We start from the raw sequence: 19,027 nt of genomic DNA on the forward strand, positions 1-19,027 counted from the left end.
ACTTAAGATCTCTGAAATGATTTTAATGTTTTAGAGAATTATTTATGGTATTACCTGACCTTTTTTTCACGATTTGTTTTCTTTTTCTTCTTTATTATCCTATGTTTAAGGGAGAAAAATAATTTTAAATTGAGTGATTTCTTGGTATAATTCTTGCTAATTTTTAAATCTAATTTTTAGCTTAATTCTTAATTTAAACTAAAATTCTTAATTTTAATATAAATGGTAAAAAAAATACATCTACAAAGTTGTAAGTTCTATCATTTATTTACCAATTGTAAAATTTAGGAAATTAATGGTCAGAGTTCAATAATTAAAACCAGATTCCTTCTGAAAACCAAGGAACATTATAATTATCTAGCGTCTAATTGTACTGCAGCCTTTTTTTAATCTTATGAACATCACTCACTTGTTTTTTTCTTCCATTCTTTGTAAAGCTTCTCTGCCTTGCTCTAAATCAGCAGTTTTCATGCACCTGTTCCCTCATCAAGGTACTCTTTACTTTCATCATCTTTGCACGAAAATACTGCTTACCCAAAAACACTCATCCTGGGCACATAGCATGAGACTTTACTCACCGGTCCCTGTAAGCTCAGTCTGGCTTAGCCACTTTAGGAACTTGTAAAGCCACCACTTTATAAGGTCTTGGTACTTAACAGGAATTGCAGGGCCAGTGTGTGGCCTTAGTTAAGGAGCTGCTGATACCCACCCTGAACAATGAAGATGCAATCCCAGTCCTGGACTAACAAAGGCAGATTAATAAGAAACTCAAGAGAGAGTTAATAGAGAAAGAGCAGAATATGTGGTTTGATGAAGTTTTAGGTTAGAAAATAACTTGTTTTCCCCAAATAGAAAGCCAACCCTAGTGTTTCCTCAGAAATTAAAGCTGCCTGTCTATTCAATCACCTGTGGTTAAAAAAAGGAATATGACTGGGTGCAATGGCTCATGCCTATAATCACAGCACTTTGGGAGGCTGAGGCGGGCTTATCACTTGAATCCAGGAGTTCGAGACCAGCCTGGGTAACATGGCAAAACCCTCTCTCTACAAAAAATATGAAAAGCTGTTCACAGGGCTGAGGTGGGGAGGTTGAGGTGGTGGTGAGCCGAGATCGCACCACCGCACTCCAGCCTGAGTGACAGAGTGATATTCTGTCTCCAAAATACATATATATATGTATATATGATTTTATATATATATTTTATATATACATATATTATATATATATAGATAGATGCCTTTTCTTTTATTCACCTGTAATTATTATACAAAAAGATTACACCTAAACAGAAAAAGAAGTGTTAGCAGTTGGTGAAAATCGTTTTTAAAAATTCTTTTTTCTTTTTGAGACGGAGTCACTCTCTGTTGCCCAGGCTGGATGGAGTACAGTGGTGTGATCTCAGCTCACTGCAACCTCCACCTCCCCAGTTCAAGCTGTTCTCCTGCCTCAGCCTCCTGAGTAGCTGGAATTACAGGCATGTTCCACCAAGCCCGGCAAATTTTTTTTCTATTTTCAGTCGAGACGAGGTTTCACCATGTTGGCCAGGCTAGTCTCGAACTCCTGACCTCAAAGATGTGCCCGCCTTGGCCTCCCAAAATGCTGGGATTACAGGCATGAGCCACTGCACCAAGACAAAAATTCTTATAGTTACAATTTGGTATATTTAGCTCAAAATAAAGATATTTCTAAGTATATATTTAACATGCCTCCACAAATGTATTTACTATAGCTTAAAAACAGGCTGTAGCTACCTTTTCTTCTATGAAGATTTATTCTATTTTGTGCTTATTTATATTAGCTTCACTAATTTTACAAATTCTAGCATAAAATTAAAGTCCTAGTATTTGTTCTAAAACTCCTTTGTATCACCTGGTCTTTTACTACAGATATTAGGAGCATCTTAATTTGTGGAGTAATTATTTTATCTGTGTGCAAAAATTCTTCACATATTTTGTCTAACAACCCTTTGAAATAGACAAGTCTGCTGTTACCCTTAACTGACAGATTAAGAATTAGAACTAAGTAAGAGTACCAATCCAAACAAGTCTCAAAGCTAGGTCTTCTGACATGTTTGACTTCTCCTGTACGTAATAAGAGTTTTCTAATAAGTTTGCCATATTGCATATGAAATAAACTAAATGCAGATTAAGGTAACCTACTAGTGCTGCTGCACAGGTGGCAGGAGATTTCAGTTATTATTAGTCTGTCATTTTTGTAGTATAACTTCTCACAAATTACCTAACCCGTTTTTCCTTAGCTTTTCAAGAGTTAAAAGTGATTCTGTTCTTTTATTGTTTCATGATACTATTATAACTGATTATTTCAGTTTTGGAAACCAGAAGTGTTTTTTAAAAATGGATGACTACAAAATTGTCAGGCTGGAGCTACATCACTAGTTGTAAAAATACACAAACCTTGGTACCTGCCTTCAAGGAATTCGTGTTCTAGCAGGGAAGATAGACATATAACTTAAATAACAATAATGTAATCTAATGCTTTTCCCCAACTACTCAAATTCACTAAATTTTGGCCAATAACACCTTCTATTGAGGATTTTGTCTTTATCTGGAACCACCACAATTTATTGAAACATAGTACTACTGATACACTGCTGTGCAGAATGTCCAGCTGTTTCTGCTCTGCATGTTTATAACTGGCTGTATGTTTGACCACAGTGTGTCTGTGGGGTCATTTAAGCTAGCAAATCAGGACCACAGAAGTTTAGCTTTATTTCCTTTGTGTGGTAGCCTCTGGGTTTCTGTCAGCCACTTCGTAGTTTTTTCTGTTCGTGTCCACCAAAGGCCAGAAGGGGGAGCCAATGCTTTAGGGGCAAAAGAGAGACTAGAACACAAAACTTTAAAGGGCCTTTGATGAAAAGAAGTGCAGCACCAAGGCCTTCCCACCAACTTAAAATACAGCATATACCAGTGCAGGATGTGTTCCGTCTGCATTGGAGCGGTCTGTCAGATAATCTGAGAGTTTTTCCTATGGGATTTTGAAGTGAAATCCTTCACCAGCTTCTAGAGAGATTTCTAGATGTAATTTTAGGGGATAAAAAGAAAGAATGCTGCCAAAATTCTTACAAGTGAGAATTATGCTTAGAAACTTAAATGCCAGAACTAGATACTATGATCATTCTGTTTCATACTACCTTGGCTTTTTCAAGATATATTTTGGTGTAAATATAATGCATTTTAATTGTTTTTTTAAGTGACTGTCCAAGATTTTTGTTAGTTTCTCCTTTGATCCTTACAGTAAAACATCTTTGCTGTGAAGCTGGACTTAGGAATCACAGTCACACCACATTTACCTACGTATGATTTATACAGTTGGGTCACTAAGTAGGAAGAAAACACACATTCCAAAAACAAGAATTTAGATGAAAAATGAATTTGAGAATAGAAGTAGAATATCAACTTTTGACATAGTGTTGAAGCTTTTGGTTATGAGGGACCGGGCTGACAAGTCACTCGTACTTTTACATTTTTAATTAATGTGCTCATTAGGAAAAAATTAGAAAATTCAGAAAAATAAAAGGAAAAAGTTACCCACCATCCTGTCATTCTAAGATAGATAACCACTGTTTATTAACATTTTGGTGCATTTCCTTCCAGTTTATTTTCTTTGTATACTTGAGGTCATAGTATGTGAACAACTTTATAGCTTGTTTTGTACCCTCACATTTAACAGGAGATAAATAAGGCCTTTAAAACTATTTGAGGTTTGACCGTTGTTTGCTTCACAAAACAGAAAGTGGAATGTTCTTAGCACTTCTGTGAAGATATCTTCACCCTAGTGACTTCATCTACATTACTACAATTTATGTAATTTTAATTCTCAAGAAGAACACTGTGCCCAAACAGAAGCATTGCCACGCATGTCATGACTGTTTTCCCCTCAGAGTAGGCCATGGTCTAGTAGTAGCAAGACACACAAGAACAAGCCCCAGGGTAGCAGATTGCTGGCAGAGAGCCACAGGGCCTTCCTAGTGGTCATCCTTGCTTCATGCCCGTCCTGCATGCGGGCCAGCTCCAAGTAGTTTCAAACCTTTGTCTTTTTAAGGTCCTAGTTTTGCCTGAATCTTATTTCCTGTTAAACAATTCAGAATTACTGGACTTGAAACTTGTAGGCCAAATGCAAATTTAAGGAAATGGAAGGTCAAATACGCTGATAAATTCATAATTTTAAATGGAGGATGCCAAAGGGGAAAAAAAGGTCTATCTTTTCAACTAAAAATATTATACTACTCCCTGGAGATCAGGGATTGCATGCTTTGGGGCTCTGAATTACAGGGATCTAGCTATCACATTTTAAAATGGAAGCATTCCGTTCATTCAGTATTAATTGAAAATAATTTTTCAATGTATTGAAAAAATAACTAGATTTTACAGGAAAACAAAAATGAATAATAATGATCTTTATTTACCCTTCTAGGTGCTTTTACTTGGTAGAGGAAATAAGATGGATGTACAAGTTGGGGAGTCATAGGCAAGTTAATTTAAAAGCAAGGAAAGAGAAAGTAGTTCTGGCAAGAGACAGAATAATGCATCATGAAGGAAAAGGAGATGAGAAAAAATATGGGTTGAATTTTATCTTGTAGAGATAGGCAAGACAATTAAAAGAACCTGCACAAACATACATCCCAAAGTTGTTCAAGGCACATTCCAGAGATCATGAGCAGCTTTCTTTCAATTTTGTTATTTCTTTTGTAAATAGCTCTGGAGAGGATGCAAATAAATATATAGAAGAGAATTTAAATTGACCAGAATTCTGTTACCCAGAGAAAAGTTCCATGAATGTTGCTAGTCATCTTTCTATGCATATTAGGTTAGATTAGATTAGAACATGACTAGCCTTAAAAAATTTAATAAGGGTTTTTTTAAAAGATTTGAATAGAATAGATTTTCAGTGGCAGTTCAGCTATGCTCACTTCCTGGAGAAATGTCGCTAATGTTTTTCGTTGCACTCATATGCCTGATGCAGTGCACATGTTCATAAACAGTCACTGACAAATGCCCGTGTTCCTTTGACAGCCTTTCAGATTTTCAAGACAGCAAATCCTGTTGAGCCCATGTAAACCAGGCCATGTGCTTACAGATGCCTGATACTCTTGAGTTGAATTCTGACCTGAATCCAAATGAAAGATGAGTGGCTCCTAGAGGGAGGTCATCCCAAGTTCAATTCCTGTTCATGAGCCAACAGATAACTAACTGGGTAGATCTATGTACATTTTGTGTAACATAATGAATACTTCTTGACTTGAAATAGTACTTTTTGTCCAAAAATGGAAATTTTTCCATTCTGAGATTTAAAATTTCAATATATAAAGAAGAATAAAGTAGAAATTACCTGAAATCTGGCCATACAGAGGTAAAATGTATTTTTTAGTCCTTTGACTTCTAACAGAGATAAAATATTTTGGCAGATGTTTACCCAGCCCTACCCCCTCTCCCCACAGTGTGTGGGTGTTTTTTTCCTACTCCAAAAATTGTGGTCATCTTTTTGTATCAGTAAATATCAATCAGTAATGTACATTTTGATACAAATTACTAAAACGTTCTGCAGCTATTTGCTCTCCCACCAAAAGTTATGCCAGAAGTAGGTATAATCAGTCTAATTTTGGGGGTATATTTTATTGATGAGTAACAGAAAAGTTTACAAATTGCAAGTTTACAGTTTAATGAACTTTTAAAATGTAAACACACTTGAAAATCCATCATCTACATCAAGAAACAAAACATTACCAGCACCCCAAGAAGCCATCCTCATGCCCCCTTCAGTCACTACTTCCGCAAGGGTGACCACAGTCCTGTTACCCAATTTGTAATCTTTCCTAATGTGATAGGTAAAAATAAATATCTTATTTTAGTTTCTGGTTACTTTTCTGAAGTTACTGCTTAGATTATTTATAAAATTAATTGGGATGGGGTGCAGTGGCTCATGCCTGTAATCCCAGCACTTTGAGAGGCCAAGATGGAAGGATTGCTTGAGACCAGGAGTTCAAGACCAGCCTTGGCAACATAATGAGACCCTATCTCTAGACAAAATTTTAAAATTAGCTGGGCATGGTGGCATGCACCTGTAGTCCTAGCTGTTTGGGAGGCTGAGGCGAGAGGATGGCTTGAGCCCAGAAGTTAAGGTTATAGTGAGCTGTGATCACACCACTGCACTGCAGCCTGTGCAACAAACAGGGCAAGACCCTGTCTCTAAATAAATAAACAAATAAATAATCACTGTTAGGCCCGGCTTTTGGAGTTTTAATCTCCTCAAGAGAAATAAATGGCATTTGTTTAAGGTTGCAGAATGTGAAATGACTTGCCATAGCTGAAAAGAAGCAAAGATTCTACAGTATGACCTTTGTGATATATTATTTTCTCAGTAAATAGTTTCTTTGGGACAAGCACTGTGATTTAAAAAATAAAAAGCATCTGAGTTTTCTTTGAAGAGACAAATTTGCTGGAAAGATCAGTACTTTCTGCTGCTGGAGAGTATATTCTGTTTATAAATATGAATGAGGATATGAATAAGGCTAGAAGCTGACCTCTGCTGGAAGTTTCTGGTATGATTTGGAGGAAAGAGCACTAGTCTTCCCTGGTGGCTGCTAGCCTTTCATTTAGTTCAAGCCTGCCTGCCTCTAGCTTTTCCTTGCAACTTCTCTTTTCATTTTTCTTGTGCTAGTTTCTGCTATGATAGCAAACTTTGCCTAACAAAATGTGAAGTTTTCCATGTGACATTAACTTAAAACATTCTAGCAATTGACTATTAAAATGAAATGTGCAAAAACAATTTGCCAGGTTGTATCTTATCACAAATATAGTCATGTGCTGCATAACAACATTGCAGTCAACAACAGAACACATATAGACAGTGGTCCTGAAAGATTATAATACTGTATTTTTACTGTACCTTTTCTATGTTAGATATACAAATACTTAGCATTGTGTTACAACCACATACAGTACACAATATGGTAACCTGCTGTACAGGTTTGTAGCCTGGGAGAAATAGGCTGTACCGTATAGCCTTGGTGTGTAGTAGACTATGCCATCTAAGTTCATGTAAGTACGCTCCACAATATTTGCACAGGCAAAATCGCCTAATGATCGTTTCCTAGAATGTGTCCCCGTTGTTAAGTGACACATGACTATAATGAAATTCAGTCCTGGAAGGAAGAGAAGAAGTAACTGGCTATTCTGTTTTTCTCCAGGAATCGACAAGGAGAACGTTGAACTCTCCCCTACCACTGGCCACTGTAACAGTGGACGAACTCGCCACGGATCCGCAAGCCAAGTGCAGAAGCAAAGAAGCGCTGGCAGTTTCAAACGTAATAGCATTAAGAAGATCGTGTGAAGCTTGCTTGCTTTCTTTTTTAAAGTCAACTTAACATGGGCTCTTCACTAGTGACCCCTTCCCTGTCCTTGCCCCATCCCCCCATGTTGTAATGCTGCACTTCCTGTTTTATAATGAACCTATCCAGTTTGCCATGTTGCCAGATGATCAACTTTTGGAAGCATTGCCTAAATTTAATGCTGCCTTTTCTTTAACTTTTTTTCTTCTACTTTTGGCGTGTATCTGGTATGTGTGAGTGTTCAGAACAACTGCAAAGAAAGTGGGAGGTCAGGAAACTTTAACTGAGATCATCTCAATTGTAAGAGAGGATAAATTCTTGAATACTGCTACTACTGGCCAGCAACGAAAGCCATTTGCACAGAGCTCTGCCTTCTGTGGTTTTCCCTTCTTCATCCTACAGAGTAAAGTGTTAGTCCTATTTATACACTTTTCAAGATACAAGTTTATGAGAGAAATAGTATTATAACTCCAGTATGTTTAATCTTTTAGCTGTGGACTTTTTTTTTAACCTTACAAAACTGAAAGAACCATAAAGGTCAAGCCTCAGTGACTTGACACCATAAAGCCACAGACAAGGTACTTGGCAGGGGAGGGCAGGGAAATTTCATATAGTGGATTCTTAAGAAATACTAACACTTGAGTATTAGCAATAATTACAGGAAAATAAGTGTGACCACATGTATCTTAACATTACTGAATTAAAACTATGGCTTCTAAGTCCTTACCCAAACTCAGTCATCCAAACTAGTTTATTCTTTTTCTCCAGTTGATTATCTTTTAATTTTTAATTTTGCTAAAGGTGGTCTTTTGTGTTTTGTTTTTTTGTAAACCAAAACTATACTAAGTATAGTAATTTTATATATATATATGTCTATTTTTCCCTCCCCCTCTTCTTTCCTAAATAATTCTGAGCAGGGTAATCAGTGAACAAAGAGTTGAAAATTGTTCCCAGAAGGTAATTTTCATAGATATTTGCATTAGCTCCATAGCAAAATGGAATGGTACGTGACATTTAGGGTAGCTGATATTTTTATTTTGTTAAATAATTTCCAAGAATAGAGTATGGTGTATATTATAAATTTCTTTGATAAGATGTATTTTGAATGTCTTTTAATCTTCCTCCTCCTCTCCAGAAAAATCGGAAACCTCTTTAAGAAAACATGTAGGTTATATATGCTAGAATTGCATTTAATCACTGTGAAAAGACTGGTCAGCCTGCATTAGTATGACAATAGGGGGGCCATTAGAGTTGCTGCTATACGGGTGGTATGGATTATCATGGCATTGGAATTTTCATAATAATGCAGATCCAATTTCTTTGTGGTACCTGCAGTATACAAAATAATTTTACTTCAGTGAGCATATTGGTATCTGGATGTTCCAATTTAGAACTAAACCATATTTATTACGAAAAGATATTAATCCCTCTACTCCCAGGTTCCCTTTATATGTTAAGATATAATGACTTTGAGAGGAGGGAAAATAAACCTAGGGGAGAGGGGAGTTTCCTGTAGTGCTGTTTCATTAGAGGATTTCAGTAAATTAAATTCCACAGCTAATTCAATAAATAATGGTACATTTAAGTGTTCTGATTTTAATAATATAATACATTTCACATTTATCCACACAGTAACAATGTAATATGTTAATGTAAATAAAATTGTTTTTGATACTCAGAAATAACAAGAATTTAATTTTTTTAATTTGTTTACAGTCCTGGGAAAAGTAAGAATTATTTGCCAAAATAAAAGGAAGGAAAACTGTAGTGTTCTTAATGAGTTTACCATAGCATTATTGGAAATACTGAAGACAGGTGCAATTTACTAAACTTTTGTTTTTAAACTATTGTAGAGGCTGCATTAGAAGAAAATGTCTATAATGACAGAGCAACTAAGACTATATATAAAAGCTGAAATTAGAACTGAGTTTAGAAATAGATCAGTAACCCAGTGCCAAGGATGCCAAGCTGCCATCATGGTCTTGGCTCTCCCACAACCCAGTGTTTCTGGGGTAAGTTTCACAGTTTCTAGGCCCTAGAATAGCAGGCAGTGTAAGCCTTTGATAACTTTAGTTCCATGTTTTTCTTTTTTTTGTTTGTTGGTTTGGTGCATATGATAGTGGGTGTTATGCTATTTTGCTCTTCCATCAAAATAGAGAAACTTGCAGAGGTTTTACTGTTAAAAATATCGATATTTCCATAAACAAGTTTACCAAGGTATAGTATTTCATACCCCCTGAAATGATCAGCGTTGGCACAAATCAAAATTGAGCCGCTTTTGAAATGCAGAAATACCTTTGACTAGTAAGTACATCCTAGGAATTTGAAAACTTACTAAGGTTTAAAATTTACCCTGTTTAAAGAACTTCTGACTTTTGAGGAAAATCTAGCTTTCCAAGTAACTAAAATGTACATGAGATAAACCTCTCACCACTATGTGTCCCGTGAGAAATGCAACACTTTTTTAGTCTTCATACTTGTAATCTATAAAAGAAATTCTGAAGTTTAGAGCAAGTTGCCCATTTTTGTGTAATTGACATAAGTTCTGTTAAGAATATTGTAAGTAATTTGTTTTGGTTTGTAGATGTTTCCCCTGACTTGTTAAAGAGGAAAACAGGAACTCAGTCATGTTTTTGTCCTGGATAATCTACCTGTTATGCCAGTACTCACGTCTGAGGGGCGTGCCTTTAGTTGCCAAGATGCAGATGCAATTCACTAGATTTGGGGCAAAGTGGCTACAGCTCTATCTTCCATTCACTCAACACCTGTTCATGACTGAGCCAGGTGCCCAGGACACATCCTAAACAGTCAGCTTCTATCCTGTGTCCTAGTCGGGGAGACAAGAGTGCCAGCCAGCAACCGTCCCAGGTTTGTAGGTTTTAGGGGTTTTCAGTGTTGTTTGGGGTTTTTGTTGTTTGGTTTTGTTTCTACATCCTTCCCCGACTCCCAGGCATAATGAGGCATGTCTTACTCAATGTTATGCAATGGATTTAGGCAAAAATTCATTCTTAGTGTCAGCCACACAATTTTTTTTTAATGCAGTATATTCACTTGTAAATAGTTTGTGTAAAATTTGACAAAAAAGTATATTTACTACACTGTAAATACATGTGATGATATATTGTATTATTTTGCTTTTTTGTAAAGCAGTTAGTTGCTGCACATGGATAACAACAAAAATTTGATTATTCTCGTGTTAGTATTGTTAACTCCTTTTTGCGACTGCGTTACATCATTTAAAGAAAATGCTGTGTATTGTAAACTAAAATTGTATATGATAACATACTGTCCTTTCCATCCGGGCCTAAACTTTGGCAGTTCCTTTGTCTACAACTTTGTTAATACCGTAAGCAGTTGTACGCCAGCAGGAAAAATACTGCCCAACAGACAAAATCGATCATTGTAGGGGAAAATTGTAGAAATCCATTTCAGATCTTTATTGTTCCTCACCCCATTTTCCTCCTTGTGTATGTACTTCCCCCATCCCCCCTTTTTTAAGTAAAATGTAAATTCAATCTGCTCTAAGATATGAGGAGTTATTTAATTTCTTCACATGTATCAAGCTCTGTTTTCTTACTTCCCCCCAGTCCTCCCAATCTTTTGAAACATTAAGGCCATTTTCTTTAAGGATGTTTTTGGCTCTCCTACTCCCCATGAGAAAGATCCACTTCCAGAAGTTCTCCACACTAAAAGTGAAATATTTTGGTGAAATGCTTTTTTAGGGCCTGCCAAACTCAGGTGAGTCTATTCTCTGGGATAGGCTGGCTTCTGTTAAAATGAAGCCAGTCAGAAATGTCCAGGGCATCCCAAGATTGACCAGAGGGCAGTTCTCTCCAACTTTTCAGCTTTCCTGCTGTAGAATCTTCTGTGACACTAAACGTGTACACAATGTAAACCACCTCCCCTGGCTCAGCTGCCCCATGTTACTATTTCACTTACTTGATTATGTGGAGTACCTCCCCCAATCAGTGGAGAAAGAACACAACCCACACCCAGTGGGCAAGACAGAGCTATCCTCAGAAGGGTAACAGTGTCCGATGTTGAACAAAGGACTAAAAAAGACCATGTGACAGATACCTACAGGTCTGAGGCAAGTACTGGTCTGTTTATGGGCAGGCTTGGAAAATAGGGGTACCTCACCTGGAGAGCTTGCTAATACACTGGTCCCCATCCCAGTCCCCCAAGGTAAAGGCAGACTCTCCAAAGATGGGCTGTTGGGAGAAAGAGTGTGTGTTTAAACTTCTTAAGCGATTTTACTGAGCACCCAGTGGTTTAAAGACCACTGGAGTAGAGAACTGAAAACTCAAATACTGCAAATAGCTGCCTTTTCCCTGTAGCCTAAAGCATCTTAGTCCAAACTAGGGGATGTTTTTAGGGTAGTGACCCTCTAGATCAGAGCTCTCCCTTCCTGGACAACAAGCTTCCTGAGGACCTGGGCCACTTAGTACATCTTGTATGGGCCTCTCTGCCTGTTGTTTGCTTTGCTTTCTGGGACACCCTTAGGCTAGTCTAGCAATTCCAAACCTGCCTGGCTTGAAGAGCTGATTCCCATGGGATTTTGAGGAGGGGCCAGAGGTTCTGGAATAATAGTAAAAAACCTACAACCAAGTGGTAGCATCTCAGTACTCCTCTTCTTCCACAAAGTAGTCCATCCCCACCATCACCAAGGGAAGCCCCTAGTGGTGGCAGGCATCTTGGGAATTTTCCTTCATTACGAATTATCCCTTGACTACCAGTGGCACTTCTTAACCTGCTCACTGCTCATCAGAACAGCCTCCGACAGAGCTGCATCCAAATTCTTTAAAGGGCAATTAATTGCCCCAAGTAATCTGCCAAACCTGTCTTCGTTAGAAAATCAGTCTTCATATTCAGGTGAGTTCCACTTAAGACCCTTCTAGCTGCCATTTTAAAAGAAGCCCTTTTGCAATGTTGATTATGTTTCTGTAAGTATTAGAACTGGCCGGGCGCAGTGGCTCATGCCTGTAATCCCAACACTGGGAGGCCAAGGCGGGCGGATCACTTGAGGTCAGGAGTTTAGGAAATACGGTGAACCCCGTCTACTAAAAATACAAAAATTAGCTGGGCATGGTGGCTCATGCCTATAATCCCAGCTACCAGGTGGCTGAAGCAAGAGAATCACTTGAACCCGGGAGGTGGAGGTTGCAGTGAGCTGAGATTGCCTGAGATTGTCTTTAAAAAGCAAAACAAAACAAAAACATACTACAGCAACATAGTCACTGTTGGTTTGAATCTCTCACATTTTGTTCTTTCAGAAGTGCTGGCTGATCATAAGTTTCATAAAGTAATGTGGAGGTATAATTTTAATCAGTTGGTTTGGCTTTTTAAAAGAATTATCTTCTAAAAATCTGTTTATACTGTGTGTGTGCATACGTACTACATATGCATATGTGGATGCATATTTTTCTATCCTAGCAATTATAAATGTTTTGAGTCTGGCCCAAAATTGAAGTAGAAAGAAATTGATGGTAGAGATACTTTCTTTGTAATTTGTGAATGGAAGGCAGCTTGATACAGTTTACCTACATTGGGCCAAATTATTTTGTCTTTTAAAATTTTCTCAAAAAGGTCATATTGCAAAATTATTCTAGGTCCTTTACTATGTCTTTATGCTGACAATCAAGCTAGTAGTGATCAAGGGCATTAAACTTCTGGGGTTACAAGGTTCAGAACTTTCCCCACTGGCCACTTCCTCCATATAAAATAAGACAGTCACACTGGAATCTTAATAGGGCCCTTTCCTGCTGAGAAGTTCAGAAAGCATTGCCTAAATTAATATTTTTAAAGGAAGAAAATGTTGACAGATGTAACCTTAGCTGATTGTTCAAAGAAACATTTTCCGTTGGTTATAATTGTAAATACAAAAGAAGAAAGCTTGGCCTTTGCCCTCTATGACTTCATGACTTAGTGGGGAAAACAGCCACCCAAACAATGACCACAGTGTCCCAAGGTGTGGATGGGGTTCTTAGAGGGTCATGGAATGACTGGCATGGTTGGCAACTGAGGAGGTGGATCTTGAAAAATGACCAAGAAGTTTGTCCAGGTTGAAATATGTCCAGTGAGCAGTTGAAAATAGGGTTTTGGAGTATTTAATGGACAGAAGGTAATCAAGGCCATTAAGAGACTGGCCCAGAGACGGATCACGAGGTCAGGAGATCAAGACCATCCTGGCTAACACGGTGAAACCCCGTCTCTACTAAAAATGCAAAAAAAATTAGCCGGGCATGGTGGCGGGCACCTATAGTCCCAGCTACTTGGGAGGCTGAGGCAGGAGAATGGCGTGAAGCTGGGACCAGAGCTTGCAGTGAGCTGAGATCGCACCACTGCACTCCAGCCTGGGCGGCAGAGCGAGACTCTGTCTCAAAAAAAAAAAAAAAGACTGGCCCAGGGAGGGCAAGTAGCAGAGAAATGTTTAGGCAGAAAGCAGCACAACACAGATTGGCTTCTTGTGTTATTTTTCTCCATTCTTTTGTCCCACGTTGGGGAATGCAGCCTAATTTTCTACATTTAAAAAGTATATGGACCAGGCATAGTGGCTCACACCTGTAATCCCAACACTTTGGGAGGCTGAGGCGGGCAGATAACCTGAGGTCAGGAGTTCGAGACCAGCCGGACCAACACGGAGAAACCCCATCTCTACTAAAAATACAAAATTAGCTGGGCGTGGTGGCACATGCCTGTAATCCCAGCTACTGGGGAGGCTGAGGCAGGAGAATCGCTTGAACCGGGAAGCAGAGGTTGCAGTGAGCCGAGATTGTGCCACTGCACTCCAGCCTGGGCAACAAGAGCGAAACTCAGTCTCAAGGGAAAAAAAAAAAAAAAAATGTACATGAAGATATGTCTTAGTCCCAGACCACAAAAATAGCAACACTTTTTCTATCCTAGCAATTATAAATGTTTTGAGTCTGGCCCAAAGTTGAAGTAGAAAGAAATTGATGGTAAAGAGATATTCTTTGCAATTTGGTAATTTGTGACTGGAAGGCAGAAAGGAATTAGGTGATCTGTGCCTTCATTAAAAAAGACTCCACAGGCCAGGCGCGGTGGCTCATGCCTGTAATCCCAGCACTTTGGGAAGCCGAGGCGGGCGGATCACGAGATCAGGAGATCAAGACCATCCTGGCGAACACGGTGAAACCCGTCTCTACTGAAAATACAAAAAAATTAGCCGGGCGTGGTGGTGGGTGCCTGTAGTCCCAGCTTCTAGGGAGGCTGACCAGGAGAATGGCGTGAACCCGGGAGGCGGCGGAGCTTGCAGTGAGCAGAGATCGCGCCACTGCACTCCAGCGTGGGCGACAGAGCGAGACTCCGTCTCAAAAAAAAAAAAAAAAAAAAGACTCCACAAATACCACCCTTACTCATATCTAGGATTCTACAGGAGGCAAAAATTCGTTATCAAAATACCAAGTCTTTTCTAATGTGCAGCAGTCAGTCATTCAGCAAAACATTTTCTGGGTGCCTTGTTGTCACTCAGTTTGAGTACCAGCACCTCTTGGGAAAGATTTCTGATCTCCCATTGGCTGAGAGCCCTTCTATTGCTTCTGTGACAGCTTTTCTATACAACAACAACGTAATCATCAACTATCTTCCTATGTCTCTGGTTAGGACTATGAGCCTTCCAGTGTAGGGAACATGCATTGTTCAAAGGTGCTCAATAGATAGTTGTTGAATAACACTGAAGGCTTTATGTTATAAGGAACTATATAAATAGAATAATGGGGGAAAAAAAGACCCCATTCACCATAGCAACCCCAATGCAAAATCCCTAACAAAATAAAGGTGACCTGTGTAATAAAGACCTATTGAAAATTCTAATCCAGACTTTGAGATTTCACCCATCAGTAAAATTTCCAAAACGTATTTCATCAACTTACGCATTTAGAAACCAGAAAAAATATATCTAACATAGGTTTTTTTGTAAAATGCCATTTCAACTCTGAGTAGCGGGGGAGGGAATCACAGGATAAAGTACAGTTCTTTAAAACGAATTAGTTTTGCTTTATAAAAGTCACTATGTTGTTCTCAATTTTCTCTCATTGCTGCTTATTTTTCTCCGCACAGCACTCCTCAGCAGGCAGGCATGTGAGGGGGCTGGGCTGAAAGGAGACTGCAGCAAATGGAGAGACAGACCACAGTCCTGAGTTGGAAAACTGAGTATCGTTGAATGCCAGATCTTCCAAAATAAATGAACTGGCTTAATACAATTCTAATCAAGATGCCAACAAGAAGAGAGTGTATCCAGACAAAATGATCTTTGGAAAATATTCTTCACCTTGTGGAATAAACAGGAAAGCATGGCTAACAACGGGTAGTCGAAAACTTTCCTTACTAGATAGTAGAACAAATTTTTAAATGCTTAAATACTAATGGTAATTAGAGTAAATAGAGTGGAACAGGCTAGAAGGTCCAGATTATGCTTTGATTTTTTTATTTACAAAGAAAAGCATGAGTAATTCCAAAAGTGTATTGGCTTCAAAGCCACAAAAGCTTATTTCTCACCTCTGCTACATGTCCATCGCCTATTATCAGGAGGCTCTGCTCACCCTGATTTCCTGGGACTCCAGACTGAGTGATCAGCCATATCTGATCACTCACTCATTTGATCTACAGATTGCCAGCCATCATGCCAGAGGGAAGGAGCTCAGGCTACACTGTCCAGCCACTGTGATGATGGAAATGTTCTGCTGGTAGCTGAAACAGAGGGGTTCCATTTTCATTTGTCACATTAGCAAAGATAATATTGGTGCAAGTCCAGAGTGTGGTGCAATGAGTTCTTCCTGCACTTGGCCTCATCTTTCTGTATTACCAGTTCCATATCTGCACTGTCCAGGACAGTGGCCACTAGCCACATGTGGCCATTGAACACCTGAAATGTGGTGAGAATGGGGAACTAAACTTTTATATTAATTAAATGTGAATAGTTAACATGTGGCTACTGACTGCTAGACTGGACAGAGCAGCATCTGGAAGCTCTTGCATCAGCAATTAAAGGCTTGAGGCCAGATGTACTGTTACTTCTCACAGTCACTGCCAGAACTTGACACACAGCTTCACAAAGTCACAAGGGTCAAAAATCACTATCTTCCTCTGTCCAAAAGGAAAAGAGCTGGAAACGTTGGCCAAGAACATTAATGACTCCTACAACTGGGAAGGACTTTGTAAGCTTAAAAGCAGTGTAAGTGCTGGGTGCGGTGGCTCATGCCTGTAATCCTAGCACTTTAGGAGGCCGAGGTGGGTGGATTGCCTGAGCTCAGGAGTTCAAGACCAGCCTGGGCAATATGGGCCTATCTACTAAAATACAATACATTTCCGGGCGTGGCGATGTGCACCTGCAATCCCAGCTGCTCAGGAGGCTGAGACAGGAGAATCGCTTGAACCCGGGAGGTGGAGGTTGCAGTGAGCTGAGATCATGCCATTGCACTCCAGCCTGGGTGACTCCGTCTCAAAAAAAAAAAAAAAAAAAAGGCAGTGTTTAAGCTTAAAAGCAGAAATCCTAAGGGTCCTGCATTGACTTCCTAACATTAACATGTCCCCATGTCCAAAAAAATCACACACAAAATTAAAAGGTCAACCAATAGGGAATTATAAAGAGTTCATAAAAATCCATCTAAAGAAAACACCTAAGTAGAAAGAAGAATGGGCAAAGGACATGAATGGCCAATCCACAGAAATACTGTACCAACTCCTATTTATGATGGAAAAGGTCATCACACTCATTAGTTAAAAAAATGCAAACTGAAACAATGGGATGCCTCATACAAATTTTCATTGTCACATTAGCGAAGACATACTTAACTAATACTTGGTGCAGGTCAAGAATCTGGTGCGATGAGTTCTTCCTGCACGTAGCCTCATCTCTCCGTATTACCAGCCTTAAAAATGTCCATACTGGCCAGGTGCGGTAGCTCATGCCTGTAATCCCGGCACTTCAGGAGGCCGAGGCAGGCGGATCACCTGAGGTCGAGAGTTTGAGACCAGCCTGACCAACACAGAGAAACCCCATCTCTACTAAAAATACAAAATTAGCTGCGCGTGGTGGTGCATGCCTGTTAATCCCAGCTACTCAGGAGGCTGAGGCAGAAGAATCACTTGAACCTGGGAGGCGGAGGCTGAGGTGAGCCGAGATTGCACCATTGCATCCAGTCTGGGCAGCAAGAGCGAAACTCCGTCTCAAAAAAAAAAAAAAAAAAAAAAAAATCCATACCATTTGCCCTAGAAATTAGGAATCTAGCCCGGAGAAACAAATGGTAAAAGAGTGAAGATTTTCATCAAAGTATTATAATATCAGAAAACCTGAAGACAACCAAAATATTGGTTAAATTATCTACATTCATCCAGCACCTTCTGGAGGCTGACCACTTCCTTATGCAGCCTTTAAAAATGGCCTAATATGGGACATGGATGCAGCTGGAAACCATCATTCTCAGCAAACTATCGCAAGAACAGAAAACCAAACACCACATGTTCTCACTCATTGGTGGGAATTGAACAATGAGATCACTTGGACATAGGAAGGGGAATATCACACACTGGGGCCTGTCGTGGGGTGGGGGGAGAGGGGAGAGATAGCATTAGGAGATATACCTAATGTAAATGACGAGTTAATGGGTGCAGCACACCAACATGGCACATGAATACATGTGTAACAAACCTGCACATTGTGCACATGTACCCTAAAACAAAGTATAAAAAAAGGCCTAATAATATTTAAATTTTGGGAGGGGACTTCCAATAAAATCAAGAGTTTTAAAACCACATAAGAGGGCTAATTCCCAATTACGTAAATACAAATATATGTATATAGTTTTTGCATAGGATAAAGAAAAGGAAATATATTCAATGTTAACAATATGTATGGCTCACTTATTCCTTTTTGTGTCTATTTTATTTTATTTTATTTTTTCTTTTTTGAGACGGAGTCTCGCTCTGTCGCCCAGGCTGGAGTGCAGTGGTGCAATCTCGGCTCACTGCAAGCTCCGCCACCCGGGTTCACACCATTCTCCTGCCTCAGCCTCCCAAGTAGCTGGGACTACAGGTGCCCGCCGCCACGCCCAGCTAATTTTTTGCATTTTTAGTAGAGATGGGGTTTCACCATGTTTGCCAGGATGGTCTCTATCTCCTGACCTCATGATCTGCCCGCCTCGGCCTTCCAAAGTGCTGGGATTACAGGCATGAGCCACCACGCCAAGCCTTTGTGTCTATTTTCTGAGCATTTTACAATGATCATTATTGCTTCGAAAACAAAAAGGGTTTTAAGAGATGAGGATAATGCTTACTTTTAATTGTACTAAAAAGGGTGTTTATGAGAGCAGAGTTTATTTAGGTATTACATTAACTACCACCTCTTGGATGTTTTTACCTTTATCTTTTTCCTTTTATCAAAAGGTAGCTCTTTACCTAATTTGGATTACAGGGAGCTGGGTTTGTTTTCCTTCCTTAGGGAAGTATCAGCATAACTAGTTTAGAGTGGTGCAGGTGAACTGCTGTCAACTCCGTAGGTCAACCCCAAACCTTCACCGTTGTTTTATGACTTCTACTCAACAGCTTGCAACCTTTCAAGGTTAACAAGGTTGATGGGGAATGGTCCTTGCTCTCAAGCAGCTCTCAGGTGGCCAGGCGCAATGGCTCACGCCTGTAATCCCAGCATTTTGGGAGGCCGAGGTG

At 39.3% G+C, this 19,027-nt stretch overlaps 1 protein-coding gene and 1 long non-coding RNA gene across 3 annotated transcripts in view; both read left to right on the forward strand.

The window, feature by feature from the left end:
• NF1 (neurofibromin 1) overlaps positions 1–10,875 on the forward strand; it is a 292,160-nt gene extending 281,285 nt beyond the window's left edge. For both annotated transcript variants that reach the window (XM_025363565.1, XM_025363566.1), the window contains one exon: positions 7,208–10,875. In XM_025363565.1, the coding sequence (XP_025219350.1) occupies positions 7,208–7,350 (143 nt within the window). In that variant the 3' untranslated portion in view covers positions 7,351–10,875. The remainder of the gene's footprint in view (positions 1–7,207) is intronic.
• An 879-nt stretch (positions 10,876–11,754) lies between these two features.
• On the forward strand, positions 11,755–15,668 carry LOC112610232. The gene is made up of 2 exons (XR_003116294.1): positions 11,755–12,220; positions 15,425–15,668. It is a non-coding gene; the product is annotated as an uncharacterized LOC112610232 (long non-coding RNA).
• Positions 15,669–19,027: the final 3,359 nt, after the last annotated feature.

This window comes from Theropithecus gelada, chromosome 16 (assembly GCF_003255815.1).
Source record: "Theropithecus gelada isolate Dixy chromosome 16, Tgel_1.0, whole genome shotgun sequence".
Lineage (NCBI taxonomy): Eukaryota > Metazoa > Chordata > Mammalia > Primates > Cercopithecidae > Theropithecus > Theropithecus gelada.